The 27,586-nt window shown below is 31.5% G+C and overlaps 1 protein-coding gene across 2 annotated transcripts in view; it reads left to right on the top strand.

Annotated features, from left to right (window-relative positions):
- The window catches only part of LOC129234255 (protein DR_1172-like), a 53,489-nt gene that overhangs the window by 12,350 nt on the left and 13,553 nt on the right, over positions 1 to 27,586 (top strand). Inside the window, exons 3-19 of one of the 2 annotated variants that reach the window (XM_054868235.1) lie at positions 549 to 590; positions 4,441 to 4,506; positions 6,535 to 6,567; positions 8,171 to 8,191; positions 9,711 to 9,743; positions 9,961 to 9,993; positions 11,786 to 11,818; positions 13,573 to 13,593; positions 15,379 to 15,411; positions 17,006 to 17,038; positions 20,597 to 20,629; positions 20,769 to 20,801; positions 21,075 to 21,095; positions 21,924 to 21,944; positions 23,845 to 23,877; positions 23,986 to 24,018; positions 25,909 to 25,941. In XM_054868235.1, coding sequence (XP_054724210.1) covers positions 549 to 590; positions 4,441 to 4,506; positions 6,535 to 6,567; positions 8,171 to 8,191; positions 9,711 to 9,743; positions 9,961 to 9,993; positions 11,786 to 11,818; positions 13,573 to 13,593; positions 15,379 to 15,411; positions 17,006 to 17,038; positions 20,597 to 20,629; positions 20,769 to 20,801; positions 21,075 to 21,095; positions 21,924 to 21,944; positions 23,845 to 23,877; positions 23,986 to 24,018; positions 25,909 to 25,941 — 555 coding nt within the window. The remainder of the gene's footprint in view (positions 1 to 548; positions 591 to 4,440; positions 4,507 to 6,534; positions 6,568 to 8,170; positions 8,192 to 9,710; positions 9,744 to 9,960; positions 9,994 to 11,785; positions 11,819 to 13,572; positions 13,594 to 15,378; positions 15,412 to 17,005; positions 17,039 to 20,596; positions 20,630 to 20,768; positions 20,802 to 21,074; positions 21,096 to 21,923; positions 21,945 to 23,844; positions 23,878 to 23,985; positions 24,019 to 25,908; positions 25,942 to 27,586) is intronic. The other variant, XM_054868236.1, reaches the window with a different exon arrangement.

A 27,586-nucleotide genomic window follows, 5' to 3' on the forward strand; every position in this document is an offset into this window, starting at 1 on the left:
CCAATGATATATAATGTTTGGGGGTGGGGGGGATTTTTTACCCCCTAATTAGCCGAAATTTAGCTCAATTAGTCAATTAGAAAAAAACTAATTCGAAATTTAGAATTTTGGCTTCGAGGTGCATGGGCCCGGGGTACGTTCGAATTTTTGTGCCAAGTTTCAGGGCTGTAGGTGCTATGCGGTCTTCTGGCCATCGGGTACAAACAAAGAAACACCGTCACCTTTATATATATATATATATATATATGTGTGTGTGTATGTATATATATATATATATATATATGTGTATGTATATATATATATATGTGTATGTATATATATATATATATATATGTATGTATATGTATATATATATATATGTATGTATATGTATATATATATATGTATATATATATATATATGTATATATATATATATATATATATATATATATATATATATATATATATATATATATATATATATATATATATATATATATATATGATTTTATGACAGTTAGCGATTGTTTTTTAGACTGCAATTAAGTTTCGTGTGTTTCATTATAGGTAAAGAGTATGATGATGACGATTATGCTGATGAGGATGGCGGTAAGTTAAACTCTTGATATTCATACAGTATTTTTACGGCGTGTTTTAGCTACATGGCAATTTACTTTACTTAAGTTAACTCAACAATTGATAATGTTTCAAGCCAAAAAAATTATTTCGCTTCCCTTGAGTAATTAGTAAAAAAATTTAGTAATAGTAGTTAAATTGATTGAATATTTTTCTTAGTTGATTAGATTTTTTTTTTATACTTCAGCTATATTTTACGAATAATTTGGAAAGGAAATTATTTTTCTTTTTTCATATGCTGTTTTTTTTTTTTTTTTCCGTTTCTGCTTTCACTATTTATGAGTTTTTTGAAAATAGTTAGTAATTATTTTAATTTTCTTCATCACCTTTTCCCCAGCACAATAAATAAAAAAAAATAAGTTAAGTTTACTGACCAAATTAGCGAGAATAAAATACGGAGTTGCAACTTTTAAACGGTTTTCGTAATGAAATTTCGTTGTTTGATTTATAAAATGTATTGAAAATATTTTCATTCAAAAAAAAAAAAAAAAAGAATTTGAACAAAATCAGAATTAGAGTGATCGAACGTGTTAGGTTTTTTGAAATATTGTTTGTCTTTGCTAATAATAAAGCTGAAAGTCTCTGTGTCTGGATCTCTCTCTGTCCGGATTTCTGTCTGTCAGAATCTCTGTGACGCGCATAGCGCCTAGACCGTTCGGCCGATTTTCATGAAATTTGGCACAGAATTATTTTGTAGCATGTGGGTGTGCACCTCGAAGCGATTTTCGAAATTTCGATTTTGTTCTTTTTTTATTCCAATTTTAAGAACGTTTTCCCGGGCAAAATTATCATAAGATGGACGAGTCAATGACCAAGTTATCATAACGTGGAACCGTAACATGGGCAAGCCAATTGGCGAAAAATTCTTCATCCATTATTTGTAAATATACATGCGGACCAAAAGATCTTTTAATTTTCTACTACGGGCAAAGCCGTGCGGGTGCCACTAGTTATATCATAAAACGATAAAAATTAGCATTGACAATGATTAAGTAATAAACGTATCCCTAGTATGAAGCGGATTTTTAAATCAAATTGTTCAATTTACAGCTAAAAGAACTAACGATTTAAGGTCACCATTAATTGAACAAAAGCCGAATTTACTAGTAGCGGATTGTAAAACAATTCTTAAGGGGTTACAATACATCAAATATGATGAAACGATCAAAAAAAATTTTATTGCTTATTTCAAAACTAAAAACTATTCTGAACATAGGGAAAAAGTTTCATTGCTTTAGTTCAAATATTTAAAAAGTTATGAGTGGTTTCAGGCCATGCTCGCTATGTGTTCTTATGCAAAAGAAAAACTTTAAACTGCTTTTTCTCGATGATGGTATTTTTGTGTTTTCTTGTCATTAGAATCCCTAAGGATGTTTTTCTATTAAAGATACAGCTTTAAAGTAATACTTTTTGGAATTGGGATAACATATTTGACAAAACTGTGCATTGGATAAGCATTTTATAAATGACTCAAATGTTTAGAGCATGTTAAACCTTTAAAAACCAATTTTTGAAAGAAAAAAAAAACCTTTGATTTTTTACATAATTCATCACAGAAAATTTTCCAATAAACTCATAAGCAATTGAATGCACAGATTTTTAGAGATGATTCTAGTGATCGTTTAGCAAAAAACATTTTTTAAATTAGTGCAAAAATAAAAAAGCCTTAAGGATTTCAAAAAAATGAATTTTTTTTCAATTTTTTGAATTTTTAAAAAAAGTAGGCAATATTTTTAAATTTTGAAAATAAATTATTGATTAAGAAATAAGTATGCATCTTATGGTTTAAAAGAAATATAAAATTTGCTTAAATTGAAAAAAAAGTTTGAAAGGTACTATGACCCCTTATTGACGAGGGGAAAAAATCTTTTGAGAAAGTAATCATCTTCTTTACTAATAATAAAGCTGAAAGTCTCTCTGTCCGGAGGATGTCTGGATGTCTGTAGGATGTGTGTAGGATGTCTGTAGGATGTCTGTGACGCGCATAGCGCCTAAACCGTTCGGCCGATTTTCATGAAATTTGGCACTAAGTTAGTATGTAACATGGGGGTGTGCACCTCGAAGCGATGTTTCGAAAATTCGATGTGGTTCTTTTTTTATTCCAATTTTAAGAAAAAAAACTATCATAAATTACGAAATCATCATAACGTGGAACCGTAACATGGGCACAAGCCAATTGGCGAGATACGAAATGATCATAGCGTGGAACTGTAACGTCGGTACAAGCCAATTGGCGAGAAAATTCACCATACATTATTTGTAAATATACAAGCGAACCAAAAGACCTTTAATTTTTCTATTACGGGCGAAGCCGTGCGGGTGTCACTAGTTACTAATAATAAAGCTGAAAGTCTCTCTGTCCGGAGGATGTCTGGATGTCTGTAGGATGTCTGTGACGCGCATAGCGCCTAAACCGTTCGGCCGATTTTCATGAAATTTGGCACAAAGTTAGTTTGTAGCATGGGGGTGTGCACCTCGAAGCGATTTTTCGAAAATTCGATGTGGTTCTTTTTCTATTCCAATTTTAAGAAAAAAAAATATCATTAGCTGGACGAGTAAATTACGAAATTATCATAACGTGGAACCGTAACATGGGCACAAACCAATTGGCGAGATACGAAATTATCATAACGTGGAACTGTAACGTCGGTAGAAGCCAATTGGCGAGAAAATTCACCATACATTATTTGTAAATATACAAGCGAACCAAAAGACCTTTAATTTTTCTATTACGGGCGAAGCCGTGCGGGTGCCACTAGTTACTAATAATAAAGCTGAAAGTCTCTCTGTCTGTAGGATGTCTGTAGGATGTCTCTCTGGATGTCTGTGACGGCATAGCGCCTAGACCGTTCGGCCGATTTTCATGAAATTTGGCACAAAGTTAGTATGTAGCATGGGGGTGTGCACCTCGAAGCGATTTTTCGAAAATTCGATGCGGTTCTTTTTCTATTCCAATTTTAAGAAAAAAAAATATCATTAGCTGGACGAGTAAATTACGAAATTATCATAACGTGGAACCGTAACATGGGCACAAACCAATTGGCGAGATACGAAATTATCATAACGTGGAACTGTAACGTCGGTAGAAGCCAATTGGCGAGAAAATTCACCATACATTATTTGTAAATATACAAGCGAACCAAAAGACCTTTAATTTTTCTATTACGGGCGAAGCCGTGCGGGTGCCACTAGTTACTAATAATAAAGCTGAAAGTCTCTCTGTCTGTAGGATGTCTGTAGGATGTCTCTCTGGATGTCTGTGACGGCATAGCGCCTAGACCGTTCGGCCGATTTTCATGAAATTTGGCACAAAGTTAGTATGTAGCATGGGGGTGTGCACCTCGAAGCGATTTTTCGAAAATTCGATGCGGTTCTTTTTCTATTCCAATTTTAAGAAAAAAAATATCATAGGATGGACGAGTAAATTACGAAATTATCATAACGTGGAACCGTAACATGGGCACAAGCAAATTGGCGAGATACGAAATTATCATAACGTGGAACCGTAACGTGGGCACAAGCCAATTGGCGAGAAAATTCACCATACATCATTTTAAATATACAGGCGAACCAAAAGGCCTCTTAATTTGCTATTATGGGCAAAGCCGTGCGGGTATCACTAGTTGTTAAATAATATACCTTTCATCTTACAAAATTCAGTCAACGCCTAAATGGATAGGAACAAATTTTGTAATCTATTTCCTGCTATGATTAATTAAGTTATTATGAAAAAAATATTCTTGTTAAATTCCTATGAATCACATAGGATGTAAGCAACATGTTTAGCACGTTGTTGAACAATTTATTTGTTTATCTTGTTCAGGTGATTCCTATGATGATGATGAAGGAGGAGATGATGATGGTGGTGCTGGTGGTTTTCTTGGAGGCAGTAAGCTCGCTTATGTTTATTTTATTTTGTTTGTTTATTTATTTTACTAGCTGTACCCGACGCGCGTTGATACGCCAACAAAAAAATACATCATTATACTGATTTTCATGACAATCGGTTGAACGGGGCAGAAGTTGCTACTCTGCAGTGCCACCTGGTGGCGAGTGGCTTCAATGAGCATATTATGCACCTTCTCCGTGGAAAAATACATATATATAGCAATTTTCATAATAATCGGTCCAGGTATCGAGTGAAGCCGTGACTCTACTCAAATTTTGTACTCACGCAGTTTGCAAGATCAATCCATCGCTAAAAATATCAAATAGAAAAAGTTTTAAATCCCCCCGTTGCATGAAAAGCCATAAAACAATAAAGAAAGAATTTATTTGTTCATACTCAAGAAAAATGGCAACAGCTAACTTCTTATCAATGAGATCTTTCACGCGAATTAATAATTAACGAATTTTAATATCACGCGAATTAAATTGGATAAATACGATTTTATTCGCATTTATCCAATGGATTGTGACTTAAATTGGAATAAAAAAGGAACTATCGATCGGATTTTTTTCGAACTGGTCTATAAACATTCCCAGTACCAAAAATAACAAGCGGTGAAAGTTTCAGCCAAATCTGCCGGGTAGTTTTAGAGTTCATGGATGACATACAGACAAACATTCATTTTTATATATATATAGATTATTTGGACAGAAATAATTAATAAAAAGTCGCGTCACATTAGTGATAAAATGGATTTCCTCCTATTGGAAACAAATGACTTCATACACAGCAGGCAAATATCAATTAACTCGTTACGGCATCCACAGATTGCAGTTTCATCCCCGTTAGGAATCATCAGTGTGTAACAGAGCTGGAGTTATTAAACCTCTCGTAGAAACTGAGTTTACCTTCACACTGGTACCTAGATTTGAACTAATCACCCCAGAGAGAGGTCTGCAAACACGGTACGACTCTAAGTAAAGTGGAGGGGAAAAGCTTGGGTGAACGGTTTCATGGTTAGCCACATTTTACTATTGTAAAGTAACTTTAGTATTTGCTGTCATGTTTGGACACAATTGTATAGAAACTAATTAATTGGCTTTACCCTAAATTGTTTTGTGGTTCTATTGAAATTTTGAATAAAACAAATCATTAAAGAAGATTAAAAGTTCCTTCAAAATGAAAAATAATCCACTAAAAAAGTATTTTTAAAGTTTTAGAACCATTAAAATGTAAATTAAAACGCCTAATACATTAAACTCTTTAACTAAACAAGCCGATAAATATAACTGTAAGAGTTCTATCTTTACTAATAATAAAGCTGAAAGTCTCTCTGTCCGGAGGATGTCTGTAGGATGTCTGGATGTCTGGATCTCTGTGACGCGCATAGCACCTAGACCGTTCGGCCGATTTTCATGAAATTTGGCACAAAGTTAGTTTGTAGCATGGGGGTGTGCACCTCGAAGCGATTTTTCGAAAATTCGATGTGGTTCTTTTTTTATTCCAATTTTAAGAACAAAATTATCATAAGATGAACGAGTAAATTACGAAATTATCATAACGTGGAACCGTAGCATGGGCACAAGCCAATTGGCGAGAAAATTCACCATACGTTATTTGTAAATATACAGGCGAACCAAAAGACCTTTTAATTTTCTATTACGGGCAAAGCCATGTGGGTACCACTGGTTAAGTTATAAAATAATCAACCAACTGAGTGAAGCAACAATAAAGGCTCCGACAAAATGTAAATTAATCTGCTAAATAAATATATTAAGTCATTACAAAGCATTAAAAGTTCGATTAAAATGTTGAATTAAAGTAAGATGTCTAAGAATGGTGGCGATGATAGTCGGCATTTTTTCAGTTTTTGTCAATTTAAAAGGAACACATGTCGCCAATCGTGAATGTACCGTAACTTGACTCTTACCACGGAAATCGAAGCATACATTTTGGAAGTTTTTCTCTCTAAATTAAATCTAATCTAAATTAAATCTTCTCTCTTAATCTCTTTTTTTTATATTTCAGGTAACCAGCTATTCAAAATGCCAATGGATGCAGGTAATGATTTTCTTTCTAGATTTTTATATTTACTGTTTCACTGAACGCCAATAAGATAAACGGAAAGCATAAAAGTTTTTTTTTTTTTCAACCAAAGGTCAAAAGAATAAAAGCGAAATTTAAATGTGCCCCACATTTCAACCCCCCCCCCCAAAAAAAAAAAAATTAAAAATTTAAAAAAAAATAAATTTCATTCAGACATGCTACTACAACAGTATTACAGCTACTAATTTGAATGATCACAACTTTTGATCTATGTTTTTTAATTTTTTTACTTCCTTTTACAAAAAAGGAAGTAGTGTATTCGTGAAAAAATTTTCACTCAACAGTCGGCCTTAATTTCCATTTTGCTCACCCCCGAATGAATATTGAGATATTTTTTCGACCCGACCACACGTGGATATATGCCTAGGAACGTGCAGACACCCGAAATATTGATTTTGACGATCCCCGAGTTAATTACAACGAAATTTCTCGTGACGTCCGCATGTACGTATGTATGTGCGTATGTGTGTATGCACGTATGTATCTTGCATAACTCAAAAACGGTATGTCCTAGAAAAGTGAAATTTGGTACGTAGACTCCTAGTGGGGTCTAGTTGTGCACCTTCCCTTTTGGTTACATTCGGATGTTCCCAAAGGGGACTTTTCCACCTTTTTGAGGGGAAATCATTGTTAATTTCAATGCTAACTCAAGTGGTGTTGTAATTTGTCAAACACTTGGCGATATATCGCCAAGCTTTTGGCCGCCAAGTTTTGTCACCAACTTGGCACAAAAATTTGACGATTTTTTTTTTTTTTATGTCTGGTTTTAATTCGGCCAAAGTTGGTGATAATTAAAGAGTTAACCCCTGAATCACATTAAAAATACCAATAATAGGGAAATAAATCTGTGAAAAACGTTTTTTTTTTTTTTATTCAGTTCGCAAGAAACTAGGGATGAAAATATTTAGGGTTTCCTTGTTCACTCCAAGGCGCTATTATCATTAAATTGGCGTAAAAAAGGAAGTCATGTGATGCACAAATCACCACGTTTTAAATCAACATTCATTGTTTTAAATTAAAAATTGCTCACTGAAAATCAAAGACCATTTTAACGCCTCTACAATCCTATTTCACTCATTTATAATCGGAAATACGCCTTAAAAATTTCGCCAAGCTTACTTCTACGTTTAGCATTTTTAATAAAAATTTAGAATCGTGGAAAAGGGGGGGGGAGAAAGCAACTGGAATATTTAAAATATTGTATTTGAATGTTCTGTTCGTTTTTAAATGTAAAACGTCAAAATTGTTAAAAACCAAAGTCATAGACAACATCTCTTCTTTAACTGCCGCGTTTCATTTTATTCTTTGAAAATATTATTTTTTATGGAATTCATCACTATCTGTTCGCTGTTTTCGTATATTAAACTTCTCTAAAATGAATTTATCTCCACTAAAAATATCAAGGAGTACATTTACGCCTTAAAAATGCACTAACTCTCTGCAAAAACTATCAAATTTGAAACAGGCTAGAGGTTTTCAAACAACAATATTCAGGAATTGTATCAAAAACCTTTCCTTAATTGCAATACGTAATCTTTATTTTTTTTTCTTTTTGCAGGGAAGCAACTGTCAGAAAAGGGTAAAAATTTTACAATATATTATTAAATCATAGAATAAGGTCAATAATGTTAACCGAATGACTTGTAAATTTCATTGAGATGTAAACATTCGTGTAACTTTGTGAATTACATTTTGAGATTATTACATTTTAAGAGAAAAAAGTGTTTTTATTTGTTGTCATTATTGGCCTAAATATGAATTTCTAAAAAGAAGTTTTTGTTTTTCTTTCTTTCTTAAATCTATTAAAATAGTAGAGAGTATATCTTAAATATTATTAACGTTTCAAGTTATAAAATTGAAATTATGGAAAATTTTCTGACTAAATTTTTAAAAAAATATGGTTTTTACAATGGTTTTCACAAAAAAGTTCTGGATAGGGACACCCTGATTACCTAGCGGTATGAAATATACTTAAAAAATTTCATAAAAATCGGTCGAGCCGTTGCGGATGAGTTCAAACATATATATATATATATACATATATATATCACTCTCTTCTCTAATGGTTCCCCCAATAATATTATACAGTTAATTTTGTGAAAAAAAAAATAATTTTTTGTGCAATAAGTATTAAATATTTTTTGTTGTACATGCAACTTATATTATACAACAACTTGCATTATCAAAGATAGGCAGTATTTCAACATATAAGGAAGGGGTGGGGGAGACGGAAATGGCAGCAGAATTTAAGTATGATAAATCTCTAATTTCATCACTTTTTGCTGAAAATTTCAATTAAAACTTGCTGAAGAGTTGAAAAAATCCAATTTTTCAATTTATCCGAAATAAAAATAAACAGCTTCGAAAAAAAATGTTTTTTTTTCCGAAATTTTCCCGTTTTTTCCCGATTGTTTTCATCTTTAGTAAAAACGAAATTTCAAGTAGGATAATGTACAAAAGACAAACAAACAAAACCGCTCTTTATATAACTTTTCCTAGACGCATATGTGCGTCGAGAGGTCAAAAAAGCAAGGGGGTGTATGAAATTGGTGGCCGTTTAAATATTTCAAACGTATATCAAACACAGAGAAAGATAATGAGTTTCATTTTCTTTGTATAAGAGAAAGTCACTACTAGGTTAAAGTATTGACAATATGAACCTAATCCTGTGTATAGTATTCATTCCATGATTTGGGGTGGAAAAGAGGGGTTTCTGAGAGGTTTCCCCCGGAAAATTTTCGAAATTTTAGTCTTAAAAATTCCTTTTTACTTTATAATTTTTAAAAATTACAATTCCTCTTTGGGTGTAACCCCCAGATGCATAAAACCCCAGACGGACCGCCCCCCACCCCCGCCCCCTCTAGCGGCACTACTAAATGCATCAATTAAAATGTTTCAATTCTGCTATGTGCCAAAGAGTGCAGTTTATATCAATGTTATTAACTTTTGAAAATGAAATTCTACTAAGTGGTTTTTTTACCGGTCGGTATACCCTACTTTATCATCTAAAATGTTTGTGTTGAATATTGTAAATCGGAGATTTTCATATTGAATTTTCGAAACGAAAGATTTATTTCAATGTTTGTTATTTGTTTCAGGCAAGAAATTTGCCAAAAAGGGTATGGATGCAGGTAAATGAATTATTAAAATATGTTTCTCAGTTTTTGTAAAGTATTTTCCTAAAGACATATCTGCTAGAAAATATTTTAACAATAATTCAAATACAAGCTTGCTTAAATATATGTTATTTGTTTTAGTGCTTAGCAGTTGCATGGTTAATATTTTGAACTAAAATCATGAGATTTAATTCTATAATTAGAAGTATTTTGAAACTTTTCTTTCTTTTAGGCAAACAAATTGGTGGAATGGGAAAGAATGTAGGTAAGTAATTAACATTTATCATTTTTAATTAATTAAAGAATGATAATAGTAAACAACGTACATCAAGCAGAAATTAGCAAACAGAGTGCAAAATATATACGTTCTTGTTATTTTGTTACACACAAAAGTATTCATTCATTTCATAATGGATAAATAATTTAATTATTAAGAACATTTTTTTAACATTTATAAACAATTTATGCATCGCAAGATTTTTTTCAATTTAAATATGTTAATAATGTTTCTAAATTACGTTACTAAGTTTGGCTTCACAAATGATTTTTGAATTGATTTTTATCATTAATACTGCAGTACTGTTAGTGTTATATGCACTTCTTTTCTAAGGGTTTTCAATCCCCTAAGAGTGATGGAGCACCCCCAAAAACGAGTGCCCTCTAAAAATAGAAAGATACCCCTAAAGTTGGATGGTGGACAATCTCTACAATTGCTAATTTAGATGATACTGGCTGCGTTGCCTGGCTTGGCCCGGTCTACTTTGAAAATAAAAATTGTGTCAAGTGACGTATGTTCAGCAATCAGGCTTAAATAAAAGAAAAAAAAACATCATGCAAAATTTCCCCTCTAAACAATGATGACAGATATTAAAATACTTTTAAGAAATTTAAATGAGAAAAATGGATTTAAAAAGCGTAACCATAGAAACACAAAGTAAAATAAGTTTAAGAATTGAAAATGAGAAAGATGGAAATAAACCATGGATTCTAAAAGCGTTACCGTGGAAACGGAAAATAAAATGGTTAAAAGCTTGTATAAAGTACAGATTTTTGAACTTCATTAATTCGCTTGTAACTTTTTTTCTAATGGAGGTGGAGGGTTAAACTTTCGACCATGGGTCGAGTTAAATCTGGAGTAAAAAAAGTCGCTCTTTTCAGTTTTGTGAAAGAGAAAACTGCGGGACAATCCCTTCACTTTTTATTGATAGATTTCATGAGGAAAGTAGTGCCTGAATTCCAGCTAAGCCTAAACAAATTCGAGCTAAAATGCAAATATCTCCCGTCGTAATTAAGTAAGATCATTGAAATAAATTGCGTAGAACGCGGAAAGTTCTACTCTTTCCAACGATATATAATATTAATATGTGCAAGTAATTTTTCTTCCCCATAATCGGGAATTTATGAGAAAATAGGGCCTAAATTGGAATAAAAAAAAGAACTATTCATCGAATTTTTTACGAAATGATCTGCAAACCTTTTCAGGACTTAAAGGAACAAACTGTGAAAATTTCATCGAAATCGGCCGGGTAGTTCTCGAGTTTTGCGAGTTCGAACACACAGACTCTTTTTGGAGACTTCATCTCATACTATGTAGAGATGCACTTCTTTCGAAGGGTTTTCATTCCCCCAAAAATGATGGAGCACCCCCAAAAACAAGTGCCCCCTAAAAATAGAAAGATACCCCTGAAATTGGACGATGGACAATCTCTACAATTGCTAATTTAGATGGTATGTGGTGCATGGCATCTAAAAGATTTAAATGATGCAATTGAGAAATGAGCGTGATTGAGTATTAACCAATCTATTCTCTCCAAATATCTTTGGCGAGAATAGATTGGTCCACAGCACATTCTCCAACGCAGTGGTTCATCTGCAATTTGAGTTTAAGGAGGGCCCGTTTTAGAAAATTCACAATGTGTCATTTTTTCTCTGTTTATGTTTTGACAACACATTTTTCTTAACAAAATCTGTGAAGGTTCGCTGCTGATAACGTTTCACTTTTTAAGATGTTACACTTTTTTTAAATGTTTCAATATTATAACTTGATTTATTTGCAGGAAAGCAATTTTCTGGAATGGCGCAGAATGCAGGTAAGACACTATTTTGTAATAAAGTAAAACCTTTAAATGCAGGAATAATAATTGTTTTCTGTTTAATTTCTTCACTTGTGATACATTAATTCGAAATTTTCTGTGAAACTTTTTTTTTTTTTTTGGTTTGAAAAAAGTAAAACAAAACAAAAATGTTTATTACACAAGGATGTAATAAATAAATCCATAAGCATTAGTAAAGCAGAGGACAAGATTATTTTTTGAAAGAAAAAAGATAAATAAACAAGTGAAAAACTCAGCACTTGTAAATGCCCAAATCTCATTGAATCCATTTCATTGACCTGTTGTTAATTTTTTTTCACATTTCTTATTATTGTTAGTTTTTTAGTGTTCGCATTTAATAAATATTAACACCAATCTAAAAGAAATAAAATATATGTATCGATTATCTTTTTTTTGATAACATTTACAACAAAAAATGAACATGATCAACAATTACTCCAAAAATCAATAAGTGACTAACCTTCCTCAAATAATTCTGGAATCTTCCTGTAAAGTTCTGAAATATTCTGAATAAAACCAGTTACGTTTCAGAAAAAAAAACCAGGAATTTCCTAAGATAACTGAAATATGTTAGTAAAAATAGTTTGATGCTTTCCTAATTTACCAGGAAGGTTCCTAGAGCATTTTAGCACGTATGAACGAAGCTAAGGCAGAATTTTAAGCAAATACCGAGTGGCTCATTTGCCTGCATTTCTTAAAAAACTACAGTATCCATAGACTGCATTTCGCCCTCGTTTGGGACTCAGTCAATTTGGAAGGTCCGTAACCATGCTGAGGGTAAAACGTCGAATAAAGAAGACTAGCTACGTCGCCCGGCTTTGTACGGTCCACCTCGAAAATAAAAGTTATGTCAAGTGACGCGTGTTCAACGCTCAAGCATGAACCAAAAAAAAAAAAAAAAACAGTAAAATTTTGCTGCAGATAGCGGAGAAATAACCAAAAAGTAAACATTTTAAATCCCCCGATTACAGGAAAAGCCTTTAAAACAAAAGCCAGAATTTTATTTGTTCATATTCGAGAAAAAATGGCAACAGATCTTTCGTCTCAATGATTTTCTCCCCGCGCTATAAATTTTGTGAGAGCAAAAATGTTGTGAAAAGTTGATATGAAGCAGTGAATAATAATTTGAATGGAGGAAAGCCTTCGAAAAATAAGGATTTTATGTCGAAATCTAAGTGCCATAATTAATAGCTTTTAATTGATATCTCCGCTAATTATTATCGGAGGATTATGTTAAATAGCCAAACTTAAAGACGGGAAGATGACGAATCCATTGATACCTGGTTCGATGGTCAGTTCACTGTCGTTTGGGAGAAGAAACTTGGACATAGATACATAGGTACATACATAGATACATGCGCTCAGTTTTTAATTATATAAGATGAGCATAGCTTCATATTGAGACTAAAAATACTTTTTACTACAGTGAGAAGCATGCATTCGTATAGTTTTAACCACTTCAGGACACTTTTTGCAAAGATACTTGTTTTTCACAGGAAACTGGTTAAAATCCATGAAATCCAGGAACGGTACTTGGAAACAATCTGCAACTTCCCGAATTTTCTCACAATGTAATACCATCAATCCCACCAATAGTTTTAAGCTTAAACTTCTATCTGTTCTGTTCGTTGAACTTGTGTCATTCATTTTATTTATTTATTTATTTTTTTGGAAAAAGTATTTCATAAAATAATTTTAGTACTAATACATTGCTTTTAATTATTTTGCAGCAAAACAAGGAATGGATCAAGGTAAGCGTTGCTTTTTAGATGTACTAACGGCACGCGTTGTAATTTTTCAATCACCTCATTCGATTTTACCCCTCAATTTTTGTTTTACGTCCCGATAAATCATTAAAAGCTTAACTATTTACTGAACTAGTTATTCAGTGAATAGCATTGAACGTCTATCCTGTCATGTCATATCCTAAATGTTCATACTAAGCTTTAAATTGTTTGTGTTCTATACAGTTTAAAATTATTTCAAAAAATCATGCAATGGAAAACAAAATGTATAAAAAATATCCATTAAACTACTGTCTGACCACGGATTGTATAGAAAACAAACATTCGTTTTACAGCCGGAAATGGAAGACTCTATTTTTTTTCTACCAAAGTTAGCTTTTGCAAAGCAGAGTCTCATTCAAGTGAGTGGAATACGCGCATCAAATTTTAACTTTTCTCCCTTATTCCCATAGATTCGTCTTATCTGGACGTTTTAAAATTCCATGCAATCCGTGTAGTATAAAACAGAAAGATTCTCAAGGTACTAGATCAGGGGTTCCCAAACTATTCCGTTTCGCGGCAATCTTCGAAGAATTGGAATTTTCTTACGGCACCCTAGCGAAAAACAAGTTTCCTTCAAAATGGCGAACAGCGCGCTTTTTTTGCACTCTCCAGGTTAAATTATCTTTTTAACTTCTTTTCTTCACGAACGAGTAATGCCATATCTCAATCAAATTTGTTACTTTTAAAGATATTAGGGGTGTCCATACGATCCATAAAGTACCTTATTCTCTTTTAAAAACGTGTGATGTCACCCTTAAAGGTGACGTCATTTGTGGGCGTCCCCAAAGGAAAAATATAATTCTTGTTCTTTTTACTTCCTTTTACAAAAAAAGAAGTATTGTATTCGCGAAAAAAATTTCACTCAAAAATCGACCTTAATTTCCATTTTGCTCACCCCCGAATGAATGTTGAGTTTTTTTTTCGACCCGACCACACGTGGATATGTGCCTAGGAACGTACAGACACACCGAAATATCCATTTTGATGATCCCCGAGTTAACTACAACGAGTTTTCTCGTGACGTATGTATGTGCGTATGTGCGTATGTATGTCGCATAACTCAAGAACGGAATGTCCTAGAAAGTTGAAAGTCGGTACGTAGACTCCTAGTGGGGTCTAGTTGTGCACCTTCTTTTTTGGTTGCATTCGGATGCTCCAAAGGGGGTCTTTTGCCCCTTTTTGGGGGTAAATCATTGTTAATTTCGATGTAAACTCAAGTGGTGTTATCATTTGGCGGGACACTTGGCGATATATCGCCAGTCTTTTTGGTCGCCAAGTTTTGTCGCCAACTTGGCGACAAATTTGGCGATTTTTTTTCTTCTTTTTTGAATCTGGTTTCAATTTGGCTACTGTTGGTGATATTTAGAGAGTAAACTATTGAATCATATTAAAACTGCCAATAATAAGAAAATGGCAATAAACTGGAGTAATAGGAAGTCATGTGATGCACACATCAGCTCGTTTACAGCCAATGTACAGAAAACACTGAATTTAAACATCAACTGATTAGGCATTTTTATGAAGAAACAATTAATACATATTTAAGAGTAAAACAAACTAGTTTTAAAATAATGCATCAAGCTCTCATATCCTTCTTTCCTTTCAACTTGGTATTTTGATGGCAGATTTCTCTTTTTGCGAGACGGCACACATGTGAAATAACGCTATTTATAATATTGCTGCTCATTTGAATCTGTTTTTGGATGCATCAATGTTACGTACTTAAAATAACTTTGTAATTATTTACAGGAAAACAGTTTTCTGGAATGGCATCCGATGCAGGTAAAACACCATTTTTTAGCGTGCTGCAATTCTTTTATGCAGGAATAATTACTGTTTCCGATCACTTATTTTCACTTGAGATTATCGATTAAAATTTCTTGCGAAACTTTATTTATTTATTTATTTATTTATTTATTTTGAAAACTGAAATATAAAACCCAAACATATACTATTTCTTTTAAGTAAGTCAGCCACAATCTTGTTTCAGATTTTAATTAAACTTTTATAACAGTTCAAATAAAACAAATTACTGTTTGAGCGCGTTCTTGCACCTTTTGGTGGAATAGATCGAATAACAAAACGCTTGACTGTGCAAGAATTCAATTTTGCTTGGAAAGATGAGGTAGAACAAAGGCCCATAGCTATTGCAGTATGTTATTGGCAAAACAAAGCAGCTCTCCTCACCACTCATTTAACAAATAGAATCATTTCATCCTTCGTCCATCGAAGTTCAAGTTGTAAGAGTCAAATTGTTTTTATTTCTTACTTTTTTTGGCCCTTATTAGTCTACATCAGCGGTTCCTAACATTTTTAGTTACGCGGCTTACAAGTTTTGTAGAAAACACCATTGAGGCTTACTAACTACTAAATATTACTTGCACAGCCAAGATTTCCTTTCTGGGGGAGGGGGGGGTTCGGTTAACTGTCCTTAAGTGTAAAAGCCATCAAAGTTAAAGCTGCATTAAATTTTTGACGCTGTTTTTCCTCTTCGAGGTAGTTGATATCTGGATTGAAACTGGATAGTTTTAGCCTCTAATAACTCGTAACATTCGAAGCATTTCTGCATTATTAAAAACAATTAAAAAAAAAAAAGCTGCTATGAAAAGTCTCATTTAAATAGGTAAGTTGTCGAAAATCCCCCCAAGTGTCTCAATTCACTGGATAGTCATGCCCGTTTAACAAAGGAGGAGCATTTTTAACTTGAAGCTAAAATGTACTGTTTTCTTTGGCAATTTTCTTTTAAAAGAGTTTCTTAATCATTAGATTTCATATAGTCAATTATAGGGGAAGGTCCCTAAGAAATAAAAAAAAACTTAATCTTAAAGTTCCTTATTGGCTATGAGCCAGGGCTCTTGAGTGAGAGTGATGGTACATCTAATTACTGAATTTTCGGAAAGAAAAAAGAAAAAAAAAAAAAAACGGAAATTAAGACCTTAAGAATTATTTTGATGTTTCATATTCTCGACCAGTGTTCACGGCCCAGTAACACGCTATTCGCAGCCCACGGGTTTGGAACCGCTGGTCTACATATATTTCCCATTACCTTGTTTGATTCCATATTGTTGCCAGTTCAGGGCGTTTTACATTCTCAAAAAAAAAAAAAAAATCTAATTTCAGATTTTAACGGAAATTACACTTCTGTTTATTAAAAAATGATAAGGAGCAAAATCAAATAAGCTTTTGATAGAATAATTTGAATAAAATAAAATGAGACAGTTTGAGAAACTATTTTTAGAACCAGAGTGCAACAAACAAGCAAGTTAATTGCATTTTAAAAGGACTTTTTCAATGTTTTCATGTTTACTCTTCCTTTAATTACGTCGTATTTTGCTCTGTATTATGTTTAAAAAAATAAAAAACCTTCTCTTTTCAGCCAAATCAGGACAATCTGCCCTCAGTGAAGGAGGTAACGTGTTTAAATTTTTCTATTAAATAATTCTGCTAACCTTTTTCTCCAAGTTAATGTACTGTCTGACCTTTAATTACATGAAAAGGCTAATATCCGGTTAATAGGCGGAAATGCGCGTATCTATTAGTTTATAGGGATGTTAGTTTGTTTCTCATGTGCACTTTTGCCTCTCTATTACATAGCCTTAGTTTTGTAAAAATGAAAATTTGCTCACAGTAACATTTTTTAAATCTTAAGTATATTCGATCTATATTCACACGGCAAAAATGAATTGATTTATTTAGTCACAACAAAGTTTTGAGCTTACCATTTTGCTTTTACGTTCCTGAACGAAATGAAAATAGTTTATTATCTTTTTGTTGTTTCCAGGGTAACTACTTTTGTTTCCCCTTATTTTATTTTAGAGAATGCAATAAATGAATAGGGCACTAGTGACATTATAAAACGCGTGCATCAAAATCCCATCGTTATTTTCCCTTCTCCCCTGCTACATTCATTCAGATGGAATCGTCTTTACTTGGCAGATTGCCAAATTACAAACAACCCGTGGACAAACAGTAATAACAATTAAACTTTACAATGTGCTTCATTTCACGTGATTCGGTTTTCCTTTTGGAACAATTCTGGGGGAGAAAACGTCCCTGCAACATTTTCAAAACATAAAAAATGCTGTAGATACTATTATTACGACTTTGGTGTAATTTCAAACTTTCTTTAAACGACGACACAGTTCTTGAGAAAACACATTAGATTTATTTACAAATATTAATAACTAGCTGCGTTGCCCGGCTTTGCCCGGTCTACCTTGAAAAAAACCATTGCAACCATCTTCAATAACCAGGATTAAATGAAAGAAAAAAAAAAACAATCCTGCAAAATTTTCTCGCCAAACAGTGACGACAGATACTAAAATACTTTTAAGAAATTAAAATAAAATGAGAAAGATGGATTTAAAAGGCGTAACCATGGAAACACAAAATAAGTTTGAGAATTGAAAATGAGAATGATGGAAATAAACAATGGATTCAAAAAGTGTAACCGTGGAAACGCAAAATAAAATGGTTAAAAACTTGAATAGAGAACAGATTTTTGAACTTCATTTAATTCGCTTGTAACTTTTTTTCTAATGGATATAGAGGGTTAAACTCTCGACCTTAGGTCGTGTTAGATCTGGAGTAAAAAATTGCAGCTCTTTTCAATGCTGTCAAAAAGAAAACTGTGGGACATTTCCTTCACTTTTTATTGATGGATTTAATGAAGAAAGTAGTGCCGAAATTTCAGCTAAGCCTAAAAAAAAATCGAGCTAAAAACGTAAAAAACTCCCGCCGCAATTAAGCTAGAGCATTGGAAAAAATTGCGTAGAATGCGGAAAATTCTTCCCTTTCCAACGATATGTAATATTACTATTTGCGAGTAATTTTTCATGCTCATATTCGGGAATTTATGTGAAAATTGGGCCTAAATTGGAATAAAAAAAGAACTATTCATCGAATTGTTTTCGAACTGGTCTGCAAACCTTCTCAGGACTTAAAGGAACAAAGTGTGAAAAATTCAGCAAAATCGGCCGGGTAGTTTTCTAGTTTTGAGAGTTCAAATCACACAGACGCTTTTTGGAGACTTCTTTTATACTATGTAGAGATAGAGCAGGTAACAATTGCAAACATCCAGCAATTAATCGAACATCGTTAAACACTGTACATTACTCAATACACCACGCATTTAAATCCAACATACGTGAAAAGAACAGCAATTCGAAAATCACAGCGCAAGCGCTAATACAGCATTCACACACAGCAGTAAAAAAAAGGAGACTAAACAGTTAAAAAGCAAAACTGACTCTCCTCCATTCACAAGACGCCCGACTTTTTATACCCAGCAAGGAAATATCCAGAAAATCCTACTATGTTCTACCAATTTCTCATATTTTCTTTTAACTCCATTCACAAATCTTATCATTCAGAGCTGGGGGGGGGGCGTATACTTCAATTGAATGTTAGGGGGTTGTATGTACATTGCAAGAAATTATTTACAGGTTACGTTGCTATGATAATTTTAAATGAAAAATAATGGAATAAACGCCAACTTTAGCCAGATTACAACAAATGAATCATAAAAATAATTGCTATTTTCAAAATTTGTAACACTATTTTAAAACTAGTTCGTTAGTAGGCTTACCATATGCACGGGACTTAGACAGTGTTGAGACTTTAATATTGTCTGGGTTGTAAAAATAACCAATGTTTTCAAAATTTTATGACCGGCAAGAATTTTATTTTGTTTTTAAAATTTAGGATCTGTTTGCTGAACGAAAGTTGTTTGTAAAAGAAAAAATTATAATTGCACGAATTAACCGGGTACATCAGACACGTGTTTCGAAGTTATAGGGAACCCCTTTTCCATGCAAAAGAAACTAAGCTCATATATCAAAAGACATCCGACAAAAGTCATTTAAATTTACTAGTAGTACTTTAAAGAAAAAGTTTTTGTCGAATGTCTTTTCACATATAAGCTTACTTTTCTTGCATTGAAAAAGATTTCCTTGCAACCCCAAAACACATATCTGTTGTTCCAAGTAAATTTGTGCAATTTCCCGTTGCATTATTAAATTTCACTTTTCAACACAAAGTAGTATTTCTTTATTTATTAAAGTTTCCTGGTTTTATTTGGAAGAGAGCGTACAAGTTATTAATAATATTATAAAATATTCGATAAATATTGTTGACTTATTCGATGAAGACATACATTGTTAAACCAGATAATTCGAAACCAAAAGATAATTTGTGGTTCAAGTTTTGATCAAGCATCGCAGTATCAGATTCGATTAAAGAAAAGAAGCAAGCAATTTTTAAAAATTTTCAAAAAAACTCTTATTTCGTGTATTAATATTTCTAAAATAATTGAGTTTGCGATTGTTTGCTTGTGGCATTTGCTGTAGTTGAGAGGAATTTTACAATGGGATCGTTTCCAAAATTTAAAAAGTATTTTTTTCTAAAAGAGTATGCTTAAAAATATAGGATCTGAACATTTTTTAAGTATTTTTTTCTAGTTGAACATTAAAAAAAAATACTTAAATCGGTCCGCTTTCATTGCTTACGTTTCTGGCGTGTGACATCACAAATGATGAAATGCCATTCAGTGTTGCCATTCACGGAGAAAAATATTTAATTCGCATCTTTACTCACGTGTATTGGCAACGATAGGGTTGATAACAAGCGTAGAGTGCCATATTTAATCCGCTTCTTGAATATCATAACGTGGAAACGTGGTAGAAAGACGCCTTGTTTTCAAAAAGCGGACATTTTAAAAAATTAATTAAAAAATAACAGTTGGGAAAAGTATTTTCTGGGTCCATGTTATTTTTTTTTACTCATTCTATCAATTTTAGTGACTAAAAGTACTACTTTAGACTGAAGGAAACAACTCCATTAACTGGGAACACTTGAATGTGAATTAATTTCATTTTTTTTATCTTAGGCTTTTGAGTGACGTAATGTTTGTTTAATTTTATTTATACTTTTTTAAGAATGAGTAATAACGAGATGTTTCTTTCCATAGCTAAATCTGCTCAATCTGCCGCCTCTGAAGGAAGTAATTATGAAAAATCTCATATTTTTCCTTTCTAATGTTTTTTAAAAATTTTACTTAATTGTTTTCAAAATTTTATTAAGAAATGTACTGATTACTTTTTGAGTAGTTTTGAGTCTAATTCAAAGCATTTCCTTTTTAGTTCAAAAGGGACAGTCCGCCCTGAAAGACGGAGGTAAATTTAATTTAGTAACACTTTGCTAAAATTAAAAAATATTTCTCTAGCTTTCTATCTCATTTGAAAATATATTATATTATTTAAAGTATATATATATATATATATATATATATATATATATATATATATATATATATATATATATATATATATATATTTAATGCTTATTTCATTGATTCAGTTTTCATATTTTGCGTTGATTTTCTTATTAAATTATTTCATGAAATAGTTTTACAAATTAACTGATATTTTTTACAATACTTTCCGCAGCAAAAATGGGCATGGACCAGGGTAAGTTACGTTTTATTACTAATAAAAATTATTTCATCATGCTAAAAGTTTTTAAAAAATGCAGTTTTAGAAATTTCAGAAAATTTTAGAAGTGCATTCATTGTCTGCAAACGAAACACGTATTAAATTGAGCTTAAAATTATTATTATACAGTGAAAATAAGATAGGTTTGTACTTAAAATATTCATGTACTACTTCCCCCAAATTGTGGAGTCATGCTACTAATCTTAGCTGCACTATTTACCAAGTTATTATTGATTTTTTTCAAAAATCAAAAATATTTTTCCATTTATTTTAAGAACTTCTGCTGGTACATTCTCCTTCAATTAAATTGTGTTTTCCTTAGCATCGAATAGATCGCATCATAAAACGCACAGAATAGCTAACACTTTTCATTTCATATGTCATGAAAGTATTTTTCACTTAGAGTCTTAAAATTCTGTAACTTTCAGCTTGGTCATATTACATGTAGTTGCTAAATATTTTATTTTTTGTGCATAAAAAAAACGTTAACAAATATTGAAATTTTTTATTGAATACGGTGAAAATGCCAGATTGCTAAATCAATTATGCTTATCACGGGGAGAAAATATAGTTTGAACAAATGTATTTTACACATAAAATAAAAGTTTTAAAACATAATTAGTCTTTTTTTTCCTTTTTTTAAGAACTTGTTAAATTCTTCTTTTCTTTATTATTTGAAAATACCTAAGTTCTTTTGTATCGACTTTTGATGAAGTATTGAGACATGCTCACATAAAATATTTTCATCTATCGCTAATAAAAGTGCTTGATCGTTTATTATATTTCTTCCCGTTTTCTTTTCAGCTCAATCAGCAATGAAACAAGGTAAGTTTAATTTGCACTCAAGTGAACGGTACAGTTTCACGACAACTTAATTTTACAAATGATTTTATGCATTAAAAAAACAACAAAAAACATAGATTTAGTTTTTACTAGCTGCGTTGCCCGGCTTTGCCCGGTCTACTTTGAAAATAAAATTGTGTCAAGTGACGTATATTCAACAATCAGACTTATATAAAAGAAAAAAAAACCATCATGCAAAATTTCCCCTCCAAACAATGATGACAGATATTAAAATACTTTTAAGAAATTTAAATAAGAAAAATGGATTTAAAAAGCGTAACCATGGAAACACAAAGTAAAATAAGTTTAGGAATTGAAAATGAGAAAGATGGAAATAAACAATGGATTCAAAAAGCGTTACCGTGGAAACGGAAAATAAAATGGTTAAAAACGTGTATAGAGAACAGATTTTTGAACTTCATTTAATTCGCTTGTAACTTTTTTTCTAATGGATATAGAGAATTAAACTTTCGACCGTAGGTCGAGTTAGATCTGGAGTAAAAAAGCAGCTCTTTCCAATGGTGTTAAAAAGAAAACTGTGGGATAATCCCTTCACTTTTTATTGATAGATTTAATGAAGAAAGTAGTGCCTAAATTTCAGCTAAGCCTAAAAAAGTTCGAGCTAAAACCGCCAATAACTTCCGTCGTAATGAAGTTAGATTATTGAAACAAATTGTGTAGAACGCGGAAAATTCTACTCTTTCCAACGATACATAATATTAATATATGCAAGTAATTTTTCACCCCAATAATCGAGAATTTATGAGAACATTGGGCCTAAATTGGAATAAAAAAAGAACTATTCATCGAATTGTTTTCAAACCGGTCTACAAACCTTCTCAGGACTTAAAGGAACAAACTGTGAAAATTTCACCGAAATTGGTCGGGTATTTCTCGAGTTTTGCGAGTTCAAACACACAGACGCTTTTTGGAGACTTCATTTTATACTATGTAGAGATTTTGTTTAAAAAATTTTTGTATTCTAGAAAAGATGTATCCTAGTAGTTTTTAAGCCTCGGTTATCCATATTTAGTGCTTTTGCTCACTTGCTAGTAACATTCAGAAGATTTGTATGTGAATTAATATTAGACTTTTACAAAAGTAACCACTCTTTAAATACGTTAAAATGTATATATATATATATATATATATATATATATATATATATATATATATATATATATATATATATATATATATATATATATATATATATATATATATATATATATATATATATATATATGAAAAAAGAAAAAAAAATGTTTAAATAGAGATAAAAGAAAAATAACCACCAATTTTTATCATACTCGTAGTAACACTCCCTCTGCTATCAATGCTTTTTGCATAATTTTGAATAATTTTTGTATTACTCTAAAATATGTTTTTATTTATATTATTCAACAGCTAGTCAAACTTTAGACATTAAAAATGTGTTTTTATTATCATTTACTTACAATGATACTTAAAAGTAAAGAAAAGTAGTTACTGCATTAGTTCTACATAAGCTAATACATTTTTGATAAAAATATTAAAAAGAATGCAAAGTAATTAAAATATTAACGCAAAAAAATTAAAATATTAATTTTCAATCATTTTTTTCCCAAAACGTTAAACGTTATAGCATGATTGCAACTACTTAAAAAGCCTGATGCGACACGTGTATGCTTTTAATTTCTATATGCACTATTTCAAAAAGAAAACTTGGATACATTTTTTTGTGCAAAATTTTTGTCCTATCCGCATATTCCTCATAATTATCAGATTTTAAAAACTCATCAAACCAATAGAATAATGTAAATCTTGTAAATATTTGCAATATTTTTATGCAAATGTGAAGCCTATAAAAGCTAATAATTCACCGGCAATTATTTTGTTTTAGGTCAAGATCTCGGTGCCGGCGCAATGGAAAATGGTGCGTTTGTGTTTTTGAATAAACGTAAAAACTAATATGTGTTTGTATGTGGGCATGTGTGTTTGAATGTTTTTCCAAATGTCTAAACTCATGTTTTCGTTTTTATAGCTCAAAAGGTACCATCAATGGCAGCAGAACAAGGTATGTCGATCAGTTTCTCAAAACGTTTTTGATAACATTGACAGACTTTTACTTAATATATTTGCAGAATTTTCAGAATATTTTAATTACTTTTAATTACTAATTTTAATGTACTTTCATAAATTAAAGGAATTATGGGGTTTTTTTAAAAAATATTACCTGAGAAGTTTCAAAATTATTTTGTGATAGTTTTTAAAATAAACAAACAAAATTGGGGAAAAACTGAAGTTAAAATTGTTTTCAAATAAAAGTTAAAAACAAGGAAAAACATTTCTTTTACGCTCCAAACTGCAAATGGTCCATGGATGAGTTTTATTAATTATTCTTAAGGAAAGAAAACGGCAAATCAAAAATTTCCGAATAAATTAAATGCAACCTTCCATAAATACAACTAAAATCCTTTAAAAAAAAAGAATGAAGATAAATCACCAAATAATAATCAAAAGGGGAAATTTTTACCTCAAAACAAAACAAAACGATAGTTTTCCGATACGAAAATAGAGGTCCATTTGGCTTAAAAGTGCTTTTAAATTTTTCCCCGGTGATTTTACAACCCCCTTTTTTTTGGTAATTCGAAGGAAGTGAATGAACTGTATGGGTATTTTTCGCGGGCTTTTGGATGGTGTTAAAATCGAACTGATCAGATAATTATTTAGGATAGAAAGAGCCATTTAATGCCATTTTCGGGCCCTAAAAATTAAAATTCGAACGTTTCGGTTCTTTTCCGGCTTTCGAACTCCCCCCCCCCTACGTTCCTTCTCGGGTGCCCAAGTACCTCCCTGCCAAATTTGGTCAAGATCCCACGAAAACTGAATATGTATAGGAAACATTCATATATATATACACGCACATAAATATATTCTTTGGTGTATTTATATATTTTTTTTATTTCGGTACTTTTTGATGATTTGACGAAGTTCTATTCAGGTATTGTTAACTTTTAATTTATTTCATTTAGTAGCACTGCTGCTCGAAAAGGACATTTTAAATTATTAATAGCCAAAGTTTTCCAATCAAGATGAATTGTAACTTTATTTGCATTTGAAAGCATAATTGCATCTCAATGTGATGTTACATTGAATGAATCATATTATACTAGCTCAGCATGTTAATAAAATTTCATCTTGTGTTTGCTAGGTGACTAAAAATATAACTGTATTTAATAGCCTAAGCATAAACACTTTTTTAAAGAATAAAGTTAAAAATCAACTGAGATAAAATGATAATTCCCTAAAAAATTCTTGAAAATTTTCTTTATGTACGCTGATTTTTCACTTTATTCATATTTTAGCACAAAGCTTGTTTGATCATTTTCCATTTATATTTTTACTATTGAAATGTTTCGCCAATAGCGTGTAGACCGTTCGGCCGATTTTCATGAAATTTGGCACAGAATTAGTTTATAGCATGGGGGTGTGCACCTAGAAGCGATTTTTTAAAAATTCGATTTTGTTCTTTTTCTATTCCAATTTTAACCGAGCAAATGATCACAACGTGGGCGAGTAAATTACCAAATTATCATAACGTGGAACCGTAACATGGGCAAGCAAACTAACATAGCAAATTGGCGCGAAATTCTTCATCCATTATTTGTAAATATACAGGCGAACCAAATGACCTTTTAACTACGGGCAAAGCCGTGCGGGTACTACTAGTATGAAGTATAACGAAAAAGGAATGATTAGCGTAATCAATATAAAACCATTGAAAGGAGGTTCTTAGACGAAATGAGTGCGCTTCTTTATTATTTCAAATAGTCTGTGCTTTAGGTGAATGAACTAAAAACAAAGGTAAAAATACGACATTGTTCGCGATTTTAATTCTATATGCATAGAAAATTCATTTGACTTTGCGAGTGTGTTCATCTATATTTTTGTATTTCATTTCTAGGGCAAAAAATGGCCTCTCAAGCTATGAAACAAGGTAAATATGCTTGCAAATTTAAACATAATTTATATTTTGATACTGATTACGTATGCGGCGAACCTGCGAAATGTGGTTGACTTGGAGTATTAAATTTTATCTGGAAGAACGTTGTCAAAAAAAAAAAAGAAAGAAAGAAGAAAAAAAAAAAAAAAAGCAAGCTTTTTAAAACTCTTTCTTAGTTCATTTAAAAAAAAATCAACCACGTTTACCGTTTCACATGGAACCAGAAAAAATCACATGGAACCAGAAAATACTTTTATTTTCCCAACAGTTATTTTTTAACTAATGTTTTAAACTGTCCGATTTTGAAAACAAGGCGTGGTCTTTATGACGTCACAAAGAATGCACTTTGGCGCATTTTTCCACCACTTTTCCACGTTATGATAATCAAGAAGGGAATTAAAATTGCGCTCTACACTTGCTATCAACCCTATCGTTGCCAATACACGTGAGTAAAGATGCGAATTAAATATTTCGCACTGTGGATGGCAACACTAAATGGCATTTGTCACACGACAGAAGCGTAAACAATGAAAGCGTACCGATTTAAGTAATTTTTTAAAAATATTAAGCTTGAATAAATTATTTAAAAAATGGTTAGATCCTATGATTTTAAACATGCTCTTTCGGAAAAAAATACTTTTACGATTTTGGAAACGACCCCATTATTTTATGTATTGTTTTCCTCATTTTCGAAGAATTACTTCTAATCTCTCCAAAATATTTTATAAAAGCGAAAAATCAAATTTGTCGTTTTAATCTAGTTCGTCCTTTACGTTGATCCGGGCATATTTGATTTTAAAATTGTTTTCGAATGAAATTTATGTCTTATCTCAACAAAGAATAATTATACCAATTTTCAATTTATATGCGTTTCAGTTTTTTGACGACAAAAGGTTCTGGATGAAATTTGTATAAGAAAGCGCTATTTTTTCTGTTCTGAAATTCATTTTTCGCTTCCGAATTTTTTGGAACTAAAATATTATTTTTGTCGAAAGCAAATTTACTTCAAAAATAATACGTTCAACAAAATTCATTTAATGAAACTTGAGATTTAGTTGAATATAATGTTTCTTGCTATGTAAATTTAAAAAAAATATTTTTAATTTCCCTGAAGATATTGAATTTTTAACGTGGAATTCTTATGAATTGATTATTGATTTTCCCCCTTTAAGTCAGAAGATTCCGTCAAAGGTACAAGTCTGAAAAAGTTTTTTTTTTTTTTTTTCTTAATTATGGTTATAGATTTAGAAGTATTTATTGGTCGACATAATTTACTAAAATTTTTCCTCATTTCTGAAAAACAAGATGAATGTAAACTAACTGATGACTAATGAAATTTAAACTATTTTGGATAGTTAAACTTAATTGCGGCGGGAGTTTTTTACGTTTTTTGCTCGATTTTTTTAGACTTAGCTGAAATTTAGGTACTAATTTCTTCTTTAAATCCATCAATAAAAAGTGAAGGAATTGTCCCACAGTTTTCTTTTTGACAGCATTGAAAAGAGCTGCATTTTTTACTCCAGATCTAACTCGACCTAAGGTCGAAAGTTTAACCCTCTATATCCATTAGAAAAAAAAGTTACAAGCGAAATAAATGAAGTTCAAAAATCTGTTCTCTATTCAAGTTTTTAACCATTTT

This window comes from Uloborus diversus, chromosome 1 (assembly GCF_026930045.1).
Source record: "Uloborus diversus isolate 005 chromosome 1, Udiv.v.3.1, whole genome shotgun sequence".
NCBI lineage: Eukaryota > Metazoa > Arthropoda > Arachnida > Araneae > Uloboridae > Uloborus > Uloborus diversus.